This window comes from Neomonachus schauinslandi, chromosome 12 (genome assembly GCF_002201575.2).
Source record: "Neomonachus schauinslandi chromosome 12, ASM220157v2, whole genome shotgun sequence".
Lineage (NCBI taxonomy): Eukaryota > Metazoa > Chordata > Mammalia > Carnivora > Phocidae > Neomonachus > Neomonachus schauinslandi.
Genome location: NC_058414.1, coordinates 35,272,085 through 35,287,767, shown reverse-complemented (window position 1 = coordinate 35,287,767; position 15,683 = coordinate 35,272,085). Strand labels below are relative to the sequence as shown.

Sequence of the window (15,683 nt, the reverse complement as noted above, 5' to 3'; positions counted from 1 at the left end):
ATCAAGAATTGCATGTTCCACCAACTGAGGCAGCCAGGCGCCCCTGGAGCCCATTGACTTTAAATGTAAATGCAATTCTGTAAGCTGTATTGATGGTAGGATTTGTTGAGTGCCTGCCAAATTTCAGACTTTGTATAACAAGCTTGGCTGTTTTGCCAGCTCATGGTGCTGAAAAACAAAATATTAGAACCGGTGCAGGGCTCTTAAAGCTAGACAAAGCAACGAGGGTAAGAAATAATAGTACACTGAAGGAGAAAACCTGTATTAAAAGAATTATAAAAACCTACCAATGTCAACCTTTCTAGGGGACACTATAGCAATGTTCAGCAAAATTTTAAACGTGTACCTTTTGATATAGTAATTCCACTCCTAGAAATTTATTCTGAACATATAATCTGACAAATAAGTAAACAGGCATATGGCTATTTATTTTAGCTTTACTTATAATAGTTAAAAATGGGAAGCAGCATTAATGTACATTAGGAAGGGGCTTATGGAACCTGTTTCAGTCCAGTATGTCTCAGCAGCGGCGTGCTGGGGAATGGGTGTGGCTCCATATTTGTCCATAAGGAGGACAGTGATTTGTCATGAACCCGAACAAATAATCCCATCTTCATAAATTTACATAAAATGTGTGGGGAGTGTCTGGAAGGATGAAACATCAGAACAGTTGACTTTGGCTACTTCTGTGAGGTGGGATGATTACAGAACATTTTTACCTTTCTCTGCTAAATGTTTATCATTATTTTGTATTTTTGCATATTTTATAAACCAGGATCAAACCCTATATAGTCTGGGAGTCACTTAATATAAAAATAAACAGTTCTGCCCACCTTAAGAGTCTCTGAGGGCCACATGGTACACTAATTGGTTGTCACGGTAATACTGTAAATGATCAAGAAACTGGATTAAAATTACAGTTAATTTAAGATAATAGGGAAGTGGGTAATAAATGTTTCCATTAAAAATAGTTGAAATTAAGGGGCGCCTGGGTGGCTCAGTCGTTAAGCATCTGCCTTCAGCTCAGGTCATCCTGGGATCGAGCCCCGCTTCGGGCTCTCTACTCTGCAGGAAGCCTGCTTCTCCCTCTTCTACTCCCCCTGCTTGTGTTCCTGCTCTCGCTGTCTTTCTCTGTCAAATAAATAAATAAAATCTTAAAAAAAAAAAAAGATAAAAATAGTTGAAATTAAATGGGATTAGGGTTCATTTCTCTAGAAAAATTATTTAATATTCACATTATTCCCTTCTAGTAAATAATGAAGCATTGCCTGTTTTTAAAGGTAAAAGAAATTATTAGTGATTGTTTTCACAAATTGTAAAAACAAATTAGATGTGCATTTTCTGTCTCTGCCCTATAATGAACATAGGATACATCCAGCTTCTAACAACTTGAAACAAAAGTCATTTTAGTAACACCTGTCTTTTCACACAGTACTAGACTGGTATATACATTTTTTACTTTCTCAAAGCAATTTATTATCTTTAGTGTCAGTACCAATTGGGGTGGGAAATGCCCCTTTTTGGGCGGCTTATACTCCAGAGGTTGGGTTGTCCTCTATTACCCTCGCCTGTGTTTCTGTACTACTTGAATCCTGGGATTCCCATATGAAGGCTGGGAAGCTGGAGCCTCCTGGTTTCTTTGCAGAATATTACATATTTTTCTTTGATAGACTTAAATACATATTTAGGAAATCTTTCCCACTTACCTGCAGTGCTCTTAAAACTTCCTGAGTCCACATTTTCACCCCTTCCTATTAGTTTATACTAAACGTCACCCACCATAATATGATCCTAGAGCTCCAGGGATGTAGGGTTTCTTTTCCTTTCTCTCTTTTTTTTTTAACCCCTAGCTTTATTGAGATATAACAGACATAGAACATTGGGTAGTGTACACTTGATCAGTGAGGCTGAATCTTGATGGTTGCCACAGTAACAGAAGTTATTTCTGTGATTGAATATATTGCTTATGAAGCAATTATTTTCTAGGGCACTGGAAAATCAACTTTAGCCAAGGCAGTCTGTAAAGAAGCATCTGACATATTGGATGCCCACGTGGAGATAGTTGACTGTAAAACTTTACGAGGTATGAATATAACACTCTATATAAAACCTTTTTTTGCTAGAAAGACGGAAATGTTATTTAATGCCGTTCATCTAATAAATGTGAATATCTGATCTTTAATTTTTCTGTTAGTCATTGAAATTCCTAAGAAATTTAACATCTTTGGCTTTCTAATATTTTCAGCAAAATTTTTTAAACTCTCCATACTTGATGGAGGCCCCCTCCTTTTTTTCCTAGCCAAAACTCTTTGTAAACTATATTCCTGAAAATGCCAACTTAGACCATTCTGGGAACGTTAGTATCTAAGGTGTACTCTAATGGGTATACATTATCCCTGAATTGCTAGAGAAACCCTGGGTGAGGCGGGGAAGGCTGGCTATGGACAGTGAAGAGGAGAATTACAATTTACCATGTACACTTTGGTACTTTTTAGGTCTTTACTGCTTATTACCTATTTTTTTTAAAAACAAGATTGGAAAGATTTTATTTTGAGTAACTTTTTCCCCCTTGGCTACATCTACCGTGTCATCCCAATTAGTCCCATGCTCTGTGTTTGTGTATTTTATCTAGTATGTGGTAAGAAACCAAGAAATAGCCTTCAAAAACCCATTACTTCGTATGCTACAAAGGTGGTTTTAGACAGACTGTCCATCTCTCAGAGTCCTACTTGAGGCTTCATGTGAAAGTTTTGTTGTAGACCTAAGTAACAGGAACTCTTTATTTTGGCTTACGAATTTGTGTATTTTCTGTTCTTTGAAAATTAAAAGTTGGCAATTCACCAGGAAGTTTGAAGCCAATGTATGACTGAAATATAGTAACTCTAGGATCTCTGGACAACTACGTTTATGTTTGATTTTATCTGAATCTTGATCCCCTACTCTTATTTAACGTTCTTCCACATCCTCCTTTGTTTTACTGTTTTGTTGTATGCCATCTGAAATTTTCTGTGGAGTAAGGCCAGGTAAGAATACGTACATACAGGACTTACAGTAGCATGTTCCTTTTTTTCCACTTTATAAAATTCAGTTCTTTAGTGAGTCCTTTGATACTACATTAATTAAAACCAAGTTAATGATTAACAAATTTTAGTGATTGGTATATTGACAAAATGTGGCTGAAATTTTCAGAGTTAAATCGATATTGAGCTTTTCTAATGCTCTCAAAAGGGCAGCCGGAACTTACCAGGCCTGAAATAACATTAAAACCATTTCATATCTCCCATATTAAGGGAAAAGGCTTGAAAACGTACAAAAAACCCTGGAGCTGGCTTTCTCCGAGGTGGCATGGAGGCAGCCTTCCGTGATTCTGCTGGACGACCTTGACCTCATTGTAGGCCGGCCTGCTGTCCCAGAACATGAGCACGGCCCTGAGGCCATGCAGAGCCAGCGGCTGGCACATGGTAATGGAAACGCATCCGCTCAGGGCTGTGGGCCTTTTCCTTTGGTTAGCCAACAGTTTTAGTCTTACTGATAAATCTGCTCTCTTCAGATAATGCGATGTTACGTGTTGCTTTTGAGGCTTCTGTATTAGTAAAATTGGTAGACAAGTGCAGTGTGAAAATTCTGCAGCTTTGTGATTAGTCTTCTGGGGTCTTTTCATTCTCCTGTGCTTATTAGAAATTGCTTCATTGTACAGATTTACTCTGGCTTTGTTCATTTGACAAATGTTTGTCTAATGCTTATGCACAGTTGTGTTCTCAAAGTCTAGGAGCGGAACGAAAAGTAAACGGACAATTTTCATACAGAATACTGATGATAATAATGGTAGCTACCATGCATTGAGTGCCTTTTCTGGGTTACGATTGTTTTGTACTCTACATGCAAATATTCTCCGGGTGAATAAATGAAAATGGAGAGATTAAGTCATTTGACCAGGGTGGCACAGCTCAGAGGTGGTGGGATCTGCTCTGCTGGAGATGTACGTGGGGCACCGTAGGAGCGCACACCCTCAACTGGGACTGGGAGGGGTGGTAAGGAGTTAGCAGAGAAGGCTGTTGGGGGGAGTTGATAACTGCAGTTAACTGAATTTTGACGGAGGAGTAGAAATTATAGCATGAAGCAGCTAACGAGGAAGCAAAGGAAGCATGATCGATCCACAGGCAAAGGCACAGAGGTACGAGAAATGGTGGGATGTTAGTGACTACCCTGTGCCTGGAGCTTAGAATTCACTCAGGGAGCTGGGGGAGTGTCAGAGGATTTGGCCGCATGTAGCTGCCTCATGGTTCTTGACAGCTGGAACAGAGACAAAATGCAACCACAGTACCTTGGGTTATTATAAACCCATGTTAATCTCAGAGTTAGAGTCCTGTAGGATCTGCAAAACTTGTTAGTGTAATGTTTAATGGAATGCTGCAAATTTCTAGGTCAAGACTCAGATACACCTGATTAATGCCTGTTGCAGTTCTGACCTCCTAATAACCAAACCTGGCAAGACCTGGGGTGGAAAGAGATTGTTCAGGAAGTCATTGTAATAGGAACTGTATTTTGCCTAATCAACAGAGCACAATATGGGAATTTATCATCCTTCTGTATTTATTTCAGAGACTCCTGTTCATTTACTTCTAAGATCTAGAAGTAAGGAACCACCTAGGCATTGTTCTGAGTATACAGACTGAGTTTACAGTACTTCCTCTGCCTCCATTAGATTGGTTGGAGTGGGGCTGATACTAGGTCCCCAGTAAATCAATCAGTGAATGAGTGGCAGATTTAATTTTTAGAAGGTATGAAGGATCCATACTCTTTGCACTCCACCTAAAAGCTCAAATTCAGGTTATTTATTTATTTATTTTTTAAGATTTTATTTATTTGACAGACAGTGAGAGAGGGAACACAAGCAGGGGGAGTGGGAGAGGGAGAAGCAGGCTTCCTGCAGAGCGGGGAGCCTGATGCGGGGCTCGATCCCAGGACCCTGGGATCATGACCTGAGCTGAAGGCAGACACTTAACGACTGAGCCACCCAGGTGCCCCCAGGTTATTATTTTTAATGAGTGTATAATTCTTAAATTTCATGTTTATATTTACTAAGCTTTTACACTGTATTGCTTTATTCTAGCTTTGAGTGATATGATGAAAGAGTTTATTTCCATGGGAAGTTTGGTTGCACTGATTGCCACAAGCCAGTTTCAACATTCTCTGCATCCTTCGCTTGTCTCTGCTCAAGGAATTCACGTATTTCAGTGTGTCCATCATATTCAACCTCCTAATCAGGTAATACTACTTGTGAAGATTGTTGAACTATGCCCCTCTTCATATAAACCATTTTTCAATTTTACTTTATTTATGTATTTAATTAATTAAATTTATTTTAAATAATTTATATATATTTGTACTTATAAATTTATTATTTATAAATCAATTAAATTTATTAATTAATATAATTTATATAAAATATATTTATAAATAAATTTATTTGTAGGCATGGAGCCAATGCAGGGCTTGAACTCATGACCCTGAGATCAAGAGTCAGACGCTTAACTGACTGAGCCACCCAGGCATCCCTCATTTTTTAATTTTATTACTAATTTTTGGCTTTAAACTTACGCTTAAGGATATTTAAAAGGTGACATTTGGTGCATGTTGTGCTCAGACGCACAATTTCCATTTATAACCATCTGAAATGTTACTGTGTACTTTCCAAGGCTTTTTGGAAAACATTTTTTTAAATTATTGAAGTTTTGTTATTCCATTTAAAAAACAAAAACCCTACAAATTCTGAACTTCATTTTCCATTGGTGAAATCTGTAAATACATCATGGACATTCGAATTTTTTTTTCCAGTTTATTGAGGTATAATTAACAAAGTTGTATATATTTATACAATATGATTTACATATACATTATGAAATATTTACTACAATCAAGTTAATTGAACACATCCATTACCTTTTTTTTTTTTTTTTTTATTTTCTTTATTTTTTTTATAGATTTTATTTATTTATTTGAGACAGAGAGAATGAGAGACAGAGAGCATGAGAGGGAGGAGGGTCAGAGGGAGAAGCAGACTCCCTGCCGAGCAGGGAGCCCGATGCGGGACTCGATCCCGGGACTCCAGGATCATGACCTGAGCCGAAGGCAGTCGCTTAACCAACTGAGCCACCCAGGCGCCCGAACACATCCATTACCTTACATAGTTACCTTTTTTAAAGATTTCTTTTTAGTAAGAAAGCATTTAGTGAGAAATGCAAATAGAATTACGAATATGTGTGTGTGTGTGTATATATATATATATATGTATATATATATACATATATACATATATATACGTATATATATATATATATATATATATATATATATACACACACACATATTTGTTTCCCCCCCCATCATAAGTATACTCTTTAACCTTCATCATGTATTTCACCCATCCCCCCACCCACCGTCCCTCTGGTAACAATCAGTTTCTTCTCTGTAGTTAGGAGTGTTTCTTGGTTTGTCTCCTTTTTTTCCTTTGCTCATTTGTTTCTTAAATTCTACATATGAGTGAAATCACATGATACTTGCCTTTCTCTGATGTATTTCGCTTAGCATTATACTCTTTAGCTCTATCCATGTTGTTGCAAATGGCAAGATCTCATTCTTCTTTATGGTTGAGTAATGTTCCATTGTATATATGTACCACATCTCCTTTATCCATTCATCTGGTGATGGACACTTGGGCTGCTTCCATAATTTGGAACTGTCTTATTGTAAATAATGCTGCCATAAATATAGGGGTGCATGTATCCCTTTGAATTCGTGTTTTTTTTTTTTTTTAAAGATTTTATTTATTTATTTGACAGAGACAGAGATAGCGAGAGCAGGAACACAAGCAGCGGGAGTGGGAGAGGGAGAAGCAGGCTTCTTGCCGAGCAGGGAGCCCGATGTGGGACTCGATCCCAGGACTCCAGGATCATGACCTGAGCCGAAGGCAGACGCCCAACGACTGAGCCACCCAGGCGCCCAGTGTTTTTGTATTTTTGATGGTAAATACCCAGTAGTGTGATCACTGGATCATAGAGTCATTCTAGTTTTAATTTTTTGAGGAACCTCTTCAGTTTTCCACAATGGTTGCACCAGTTTGTATTCCCACAAACAATGCATGAGGGTTCTTTTTTCTTCACATCCTTGTCAGTACTTATTGTGTTTTTTATTAGCCATTCTGACAGGCATGAGGTGATACCTAGATCATTGTAGTTTTGATTTGCATTTCCCTGATGCTTAGTGATGTTGGGCATCTTTTCATATCTGTTGGTCATCTGTATGTCTTTTTTGGAGAAATTTGTGTTCATGTCCTCTGCCCATTTTTTTTCTGCCCATTTTTTATTTGGATTGTTTTGGGGGTACTGAGTTATATCAGGTCTTTGTATATTTTGGATACTAACCCTTTATCAGATATATCATTTGCAACTATCTTCTCCCACTGAGTAGGTTGCCTTTTAGTTTTGTTGATTGTTTCCTTTGCTGTGCAGAAGCTTTTTATTTTGATGTAGTTCCAGCAGTTTATTTTTTGCTTTTATTTCCCTGGCCTTGGGAAATACACGTAGAAGAATGTTGCATTGACCGATGTCAGAGAAATTACTGCCTGTGCTCTCTTTAAGGATTTTTTTTCTTTAAGGATTTTTATGGTTTTAGGTCTCACATTTAGGTCATCAATCCATTTTGAATTTATTTTTGTGTATGGTGAAAGAAAGCAGTCCAGTTTCATTCTTTGTATGTAGCTGTCCAGTTTTCCCCACACCATTTGTTGAAGACATTGTCTTTTTTCCCATTTTATGTTCATTCCTCCTTTGTCGAAGATTAGTTGACCATCTAATTCTGGGTTTTATTCTGGGTGTTCTGTTCTATTCCATTGATCTCTGTGTCTGTTTTTATGTGCTAGTACCATACTGTTTTAATTACTACCACTTTGTAATATAACTTGAAGTCTGGAATTATACCTCCAGCTTTGCTTTTCTTGGCGTTTATTATGTTGAGGTATATTCCCTGTTAGACGTATTTTGCAGAGAGTTTTTATCAAGAATGGATGTTATACTTTGTCCAGTGCTTTTGAAATGATCATATGGTTTTTATCCTTTTTTATCCAAATAGATGTTTTTTTAAAATTTGATTAAACATTTGTTTCTTTACGAGCACCAATATTCTTTACCCTCTGTGATTTTAGTACTCAATTCTAATGTGTGGGTTTTTCCTTCACACCGCCAAGCAATTCTCAGACACCAGATGGGTGTGCTAGAATTCAACTTAATTCTGCTGTCTACTCAGATAGCATCAGATTCCACAGATTAAGGGCTCAATCCTGTAGACTGCTTTCCACTTCAGTGCCAATTGCAAGTCTAGCTTGTTACCTATGCTTCTGACCAACTAGCTGTAAATCAGAGGTTCCCACAACCCCCTGCTTGGCTTTAAGTAATTTTTCCAGAGCAGCTCACAGAACTAAGAAAGCTAGTTTACTCAGTAGATTACTAGTTTATTACAGAGGATATTAAAGGATACAAATCAATAGCCAGATGAAGAGATACATAGGATGAGGTTCTGTTCTCACCAAGCTGCGTCTGTCCTTGTGATGTTTAGGGCCTGGCAAGATGGCACATGGAAGCTTTCTGGTTCACCAACCTGGAGGCTCTCTGAATCCTCTCCTTTTGGGTTTTTGTGGAAGTTTCATTACATAGGCATGATCGATTAAATCCTTGGCCTTTTGCAATTGACTCAACCTTCAACCTTCAGCCCTTTCCCCTTCCTGGAAATCGAAGTGTGGTACTGCAAGTGTCAACCCTCTATTTATGGTTGGTTCCCTGGCAGCCAGCCCTCAGCCTTAGGTGCTTTCTGAAAGGCCCCCCTCATTAACATAAATTCTGGTGTGTTGGAAAGGGTGTGAATATCAGGGCGCCTTTATCATTCTTACCACTTAAGAAATTCTAAGGGTTTTAGGAGATCTGGGCCAGAAACAGGGACAAAAACCAAATCTATATTTCTTATCATAAATCACAATATCACAAGCCCACATGGCCCATCATCCCCTTTGGGGACTCACGTTGAGGAAGGTTTTAGAGGCAATGAGCTCAAAGAAGTATGTTCCAAGACAGACAAGCACATTTTAACGTCTTCTTTAAAATTCTTTTTGTTTTTTTTAAGGTTTTATTTATTTATTTTGAGAGCGAGAAAGAGCACACGAGCCAGGGGAGGGGCAAAGGGAGAGGGAGAGAGAATTTCAAGCAGACTCCATGCTGAACGCAGAGCCTGACATGGGACTCCATCTCACAATCGTGAGATCATGACTTGAGCCAAAATCAAGAGTCGGACACTTAACCGACTGAGCACCCAGGCACCCCTTTAAAATTCTTATCCTAAATATTCAGACCCTGTGCTAATTACCTGTTATTGAAGAATGAAAGTATTAAACCTAGTAGTAAGTATAACAGAATGGTAGTAGTATTGGTCATTGAATATCTATTTCTTTTTTAAGTAGGCTCCATGCTGAGCCCAACACAGGGCTTGGACTCACGACCCTGAAATCAAAACCTGAGCTGAGGCCAAGAGTCGGATGCCCAGGGGCACCTGAATGGCTCAGTCGTTAAGCGTCTGCCTTTGGCTCAGGTCATGGTCCCAGGGTCCTGGGATCGGGTCCTGCATCGGGCTCCCTGCTCAGCGGGGAGCCTGCTTCTGCTTCTGCCTCTCCCCATGCTTGTGCTCTCGCTATCTCTGTCACCATCTGTCTCTCTCTCTCAAATAAATAAAATCTTTAAAAAAAAAATGTGTACAGTTTAAAATTAGAAAAAAATTGTACAATTTAATCATGTTTAACATGTATATATTATCTACTGTATATACCATTTAACATGTATATGTCATGAAACCATCACCACAGTTAAGGGAACAGACATTTCCATCACTGCCAAAAGTTTCCCGGTGCCCCTTTGCAATCCGTCCCTCCCCCACTGCATCTGCAGACAACTGCCAATCTCTTTCTGTTACCCTAGATTGTGTCAACCTGGTTTTTCTGAAAATATATGTACTAGAGTTTACATTTGAGTAAAATTAGAAATTGAATTTTGTGGGGCCCCTGGGTGGCTCAGTCATTAAGTGTCTGCCTTCAGCTCAGGTCATGATCCCAGGGTCCTGGGATCGAGCCCCACATCAGCCTCCCTGCTCTGCGGGGAGCCTGCTTCTCCCTCTCCTGCTCCCCTTGCTTGTGTTCCCTCTCTCACTGTCTCTCCCTCTCTGTCAAATAAATAAATAAAATCTTAAAAAAAAAATTGAATTTCATGTTTTTTTCTTTAGGAGCAAAGGTGTGAAATTCTGCATAACGTAATAAAAAATAAACTGGACTGTGAAATAAGCAATTTCACTAATCTTGACCTGAAACGTATAGCTAAAGAAACTGAAGGGTTTGTGGCTAGAGATTTTACAGTGCTTGTGGATCGAGCCATACATTCTCACCTCTCTCATCAGAGCATATCCACCAGGGAAGGTACGTGTTCCTATTAAATCCAAAATTTGAAATCTTGCCATTGCAGAGGAAGTTAATATAGTAAGAATTAAATATATTCTATTTTAGTATTCAGATAAGCAGGTGAGTAGGAAATCAGCCTCTCCTGCTAAGATGATAGCAAATTTTGAAGATTCATATATAGATATGACTACCAAAACAAGTTGTTTTTATTTTTAAACAGAATTAGCTTTAACAACATTGGACTTCCAAAAGGCTCTCCATGGATTTATTCCTGTGTCTCTGCGAAATGTCAACTTGCATAAACCTAGGGACCTGGGCTGGGATAAGATTGGTGGATTACATGAAGTTCGGCAGATACTCATGGATACCATCCAGTTACCAGCCAAGGTACTTAAAAAAAACCAAGTACTTCCAGAAGAACCACTGAATGGCTTTATGTGTTGGCTTGCCTAATCTCAGTTCGATTCAAGAAGTATTTACTGAGTTACCAAATAAATGCCAGCACTATTTTTGATACTCTAACAGATTTTTTGAAGTATTTGATATACTCCTTGCCTGTACATAACTTAAAGCTGGGGTGATATTTACAGTATGTATATTTTGATGTGAATTGCATAAATCTTGTGTTTTGCTTGAATCATTCAGATGATACTTAAAGCAAATGAACTGTCAGCTGGGATTTGAACAGAAACGGGTAGGAATAAGCTGGAAGAGTCATCTAGGTCCACAGAACTGAGGGATTAAGTCAGATTCCAGATTCTGGGTCTCAGTCCTAGAAAGACAGAGTTAGCAGGCAGCACAGACCAGGCAGGTGGCAGGATAAAGGGGGCAGGGGTAGATTGTTCAGAAGATCAAAAGGTACCATCTAGGTGGTAGTGCATTTGAACCGCAAACCTGCGAGGGAAGGATCATTGCGTGATATCGGCGACCCATGCAAAGAGCAGAGACATGGGTAAGGACCTCAGTTACATGAGACTAGACGGCAAGTCCTAGAAACCGTGGCCAGTGGGCCCGGGGCATATTGAGGGCAGCCCAGGACTGCAGGTTAAAGCCTGAGAGAAGGTGGGCGTGGAAGCACTTGCCAGCAGGATCATGCCCCCCAAATGCTCGGTCTGGGCATCCACACCCAGATTCACAGAGGCTCTTTGCATAATGGCTGACGTTGGGGCCTCTTCAGATTAGAATGGAGAGAGAGATGGGGTTAGAATTTTGTCAGCAGGGGGAACTGAATAGGCATACCTAACAGAGGAGACCAGGGTATTGCTGACATTAGCCTGATGTTTGGCTCCCCTGTTCACAAAGTCTTGCTCTCCAGTAATTTGGAAGCAGTCAGTCACCTGCTCGGCATGGAGGCTCTTGGGAGAGCTAACGGTTATCATTATACGTGCTTCTCTATTATTTTTCTTTCTTTGATTCACTATATTTGAATATACATAGCTATCCTAAGTTGCCCTGTGAATCATACAAGGGGAAGGCAGTATATGCTTGTTGAAAGATTGGGTTTTATTTTCTAAATGTAGTACTGTTGTAATATTTTTAAAAAACATGACAAAATGGAAGGAAGTTCAAAGGCAGTTATACACACTTTATGAAGAATGTATTCCGTGGTCTAATTGGTAAAAATCGGTGGTAGTTCCTTTGAACTCATATACTGAGTCGGAACTTCATTTTCTGTCGTTCTACGGTTAGTAAAGGTGGAAGTTACTCCCATCCAAATACTTCTTCCTGTACATTGACTTTGCTGCTTAGTCCTTTTTTTAGACTTGAGCTCTTTGTCATATTTTTGTGTTTTTCAGTACCCAGAACTGTTTGCAAACTTGCCCATACGACAAAGAACAGGAGTACTGTTGTATGGTCCTCCCGGAACAGGAAAAACCTTACTAGGTGGAGTAATCGCACGGGAGAGTGGGATGAATTTCATTAGTGTCAAGGTTTGTCCTGCATTTACCTTTTCTCTTTTTAATGGAGGTAAATTTACGTAACAAAGTAGACAGTTCAGTGGCATGTAGTGCATTCACAGCGCTGTGTAACCACCACCTCGTTCTTCTTATTTCCAAACTTTTGTTCCCTGTCCCCCCAGCCCGTGACAGCCACTAATGTGCTTTCTGTCTAGGGATTTTCCTGTTCTGGACATTTCATATAAAAGGAATCATGCAGTTATGTCATCTTTTTGTGACTGGCTTCCTTGACTTAGAATGTTTTCAAGGTTCATCCAAGTGGTAGCAGCCGTCAATACTGCAGTTTGTTGTTGTTTTTTTTAAAGACACATTTTTTTTAGATTTTATGGGGGGGGAGGGGCAGAGGGAGAAAGCGAGAGAATCTCAAGCAGACTTCATGCTCAGCACAGAGCCCAGTGCGGGCTCCATCTCACGACCCTGAGACCATGACCTGAGCCGAGATCGAGTCAGAGGCTAACCTGACTGAGCCACCCAGACACCCCAGTACTTCAGTTCTTTTTAAAGCTGAATGATACTTCATTGTGTGGGTGTCAGGTTTTTCTCCATTCATGATTGGTGGATATTTAGGTTATTTCCACCTTGTGGCTCTTATGCATAATGTTGCTGTAAACATCTGTGTACACATTTCTGTGTGGACATGTTCTCATTTCTCTTGAATATATACCTAGGCGGTGTAGTTGCTGGGGCGTATGATTCTGGGTGTGACTTACTGAGGCACTGCCGATCTGTTTTTCACAGTGACTGCATCATTTTATGGCCCCACCAGCAATGCTGAGTGTACCTGGTTCTCCATAACCTTGCCCACACCATTTATATTTCTTGATTGTGGGTTAGTCTCATATTTGGAAAACTAGTAGCAGCGATCCATCTATTAGTTAAAGCTCTGTGGGAGGGGGGCACCTGGGTGGCTCAGTCGGTTAAGCATCCAACTCTTGATCTCAGCTCAGGTCTTGCTGTCAGGCTCCTGAGTTCAGGCCCCACACTGGGCTCCACACTGGGCTCCACACTGGGCTGTGTGGGACATTGCATCATGAGCCACGTCTCTGTTGTAGGGCTCATGCTGTTTTGCTTCATGTAAATCTTCATGCATTATCAAGTAGAATCATGCATAAATACTCAGATAAAAGAGCAAACTACACCTGAAGGGGGAAGAAAACCTAGAAGACTAGGGGTCGGAGGCCACACTAAGGTGGAAGTCGGGTTTTTTTAGCTCCGTTCCTTGGTGGCTGTTTCACCCCCGCGTGTGCCACAGTGTGCCCGAGTGTCCTCAGAAGGTGCAAGCGGGGATGACAGGACACGCCGGCAGACAACGTTGGGGAGTGCCTCAGTCGGCCGCTGGCATGTCCTTGCAGCCTGAGGTGCCGTATCTTATTTGTACGCTTTCAGCAACCCCACAGTAGTGCACTGAAGAGTGATTAGATTTCAAGGGAAAGGAATCAATACAGATTGTAGCCTTTTTCAAAGTTGATTTATAATGTGAAAGCCAGTTTAGTAATTTGCAATCAGGTTATGCCTACCCTTTTTGTAATGACATGATTTTTTTTTTTTTTTTCTAAATGAGCTGGTTATATGGTTACCAGCTACCCTGGCAGTGATGGAGAAACACTGTAACTTAAATTTTCCTCCCTTCTTTTCCTGGATTCTGGAATAACTGTGATTATATATACTCTTTGCTTGTCACTAGAATGTAGTTTCACTATTTAAAGGAAAACAATCTTCGGGATTAAAGCTTACGCATCTTGTTGTATTTTAGATTGTTCCATTGGGGAGGCCATCTTGTCCCTTTTCGTAAACCTTCAAATCATGGTTTGGAATGAATTGTGAACAGAAAGGTTTCAGTAAAGACCATTTTGTCGGGGTGGGTCAGGGTGGAGCCTGGGAGACATGCATCAAAGACAAGGGCCTTCACTGACACCAGTACGTTGCTTGTTCATAGTATTTTGCCTTAGTTGTTTCTTGTTCCATCCTCTGTGGTTCTGCATTGACTAGGAAATCTCATTAAATACTAGTATGTCAATAGATACCTAGCTAGGTGAGTAGTAGAAATTCTTTATTGGGGGTCACATAGCCTGATCAGTATTTGGTCTTTTTGAGGTAACGATTTTTCACTAGAGATCACTTTAGGGCCTATTCAGTTTTGTTTTGAAAGATTTTATTTATTAGAGCAAGTGCGCAAATAGGGGGAAGGGCAGAGGGTGAGGGACAAGCAACTCCGTGTTGAGCACAGAGCCCGACACAGGGCTCAATCCCACCACCCTGAGATCATGACCTGAGCCGAAACCAAGAATTGGACGCTCAACTGACTGAGCCACTCAGGTGCCCCTGGGCCTATTCAATTTGTAAAAAGATCCCAATTTAAGAAAAGACTGTCCTCATTATTGATTTTGTTAAAGGAATAGTTTTGAAAGTTTTTCAGTTGACGTTTAGAAAAGATGATCTAGGGGCGCCTGGGTGGCTCAGTCGGTTAAGCGGCTGCCTTCGGCTCAGGTCATGATCCCAGGCTCCTGGGGTCGAGCCCCGCATCGGGCTCCCCGCTCAGCGGAGAGCCTGCTTCTCCCTCTCCCTCTGCCTGCCACTCTGCCTACTTGTGCTATCTCTCTGTCAAATAAATAAATTTTAAAAAAATCTTTAAAAAAAAAAAAAAGAGGATCTATTCTTCACCTTCTGTCCAAATAGATTGGTTTCAGGAATTGAAAATGCTGATTAAAATAATTCATATCTCGGGGCGCCTGGGTGGCTCAGTCAGTTAAGCGTCTGCCTTCGGCTCAGGTCATGATCCCAGGGTCCTGGGATCAAGCCCCGCATCGGGCTCCCTGCTCTGTGGGAAGCCTGCTTCTCCCTCTCCCACTCTCCCTGCTTGTGTTCCCTCTCTCGCTGTGTCTCTCTCTGTCAAATAAATAAATAAAATCTTTAAAAAAAAAAAAAATAAATAAAATAAAATAATTCATATCTCATTACACATTTTCTGGAGTCTCCGAAGATTTGAGATAGATGGAACATTTTCCCTTTTTAAACTGTTCATTAGTAAACAATTATTCAATACTTATGCTGTTTTTGGCACTGGGGTTTCAGTAAACAAAACTGCCTTTTTGGAGCTTACATTCTACTGGTGGAGAGAGACAAACAAGCAGGATCCGATGGGGTCGGCAGCCAGGCCTTTCTGAGGATGTGGCATTCTGTCAGAGATCTAAGCCCTGAGACTGTCAGAGGAGACACAAGGTGTAGAACCTGTG

At 40.2% G+C, this 15,683-nt stretch overlaps 1 protein-coding gene across 3 annotated transcripts in view; it reads left to right on the top strand.

Moving 5' to 3' along the window:
- PEX1 (peroxisomal biogenesis factor 1) overlaps positions 1-15,683 on the top strand; it is a 41,584-nt gene that overhangs the window by 18,644 nt on the left and 7,257 nt on the right. For 2 of the 3 annotated variants that reach the window (XM_044919915.1, XM_044919914.1), the window contains 6 exons: positions 1,987-2,083; positions 3,291-3,461; positions 5,114-5,268; positions 10,321-10,510; positions 10,713-10,879; positions 12,289-12,423. In XM_044919915.1, coding sequence (XP_044775850.1) covers positions 1,987-2,083; positions 3,291-3,461; positions 5,114-5,268; positions 10,321-10,510; positions 10,713-10,879; positions 12,289-12,423 — 915 coding nt within the window. The remainder of the gene's footprint in view (positions 1-1,986; positions 2,084-3,290; positions 3,462-5,113; positions 5,269-10,320; positions 10,511-10,712; positions 10,880-12,288; positions 12,424-15,683) is intronic. The other variant, XM_044919916.1, reaches the window with a different exon arrangement.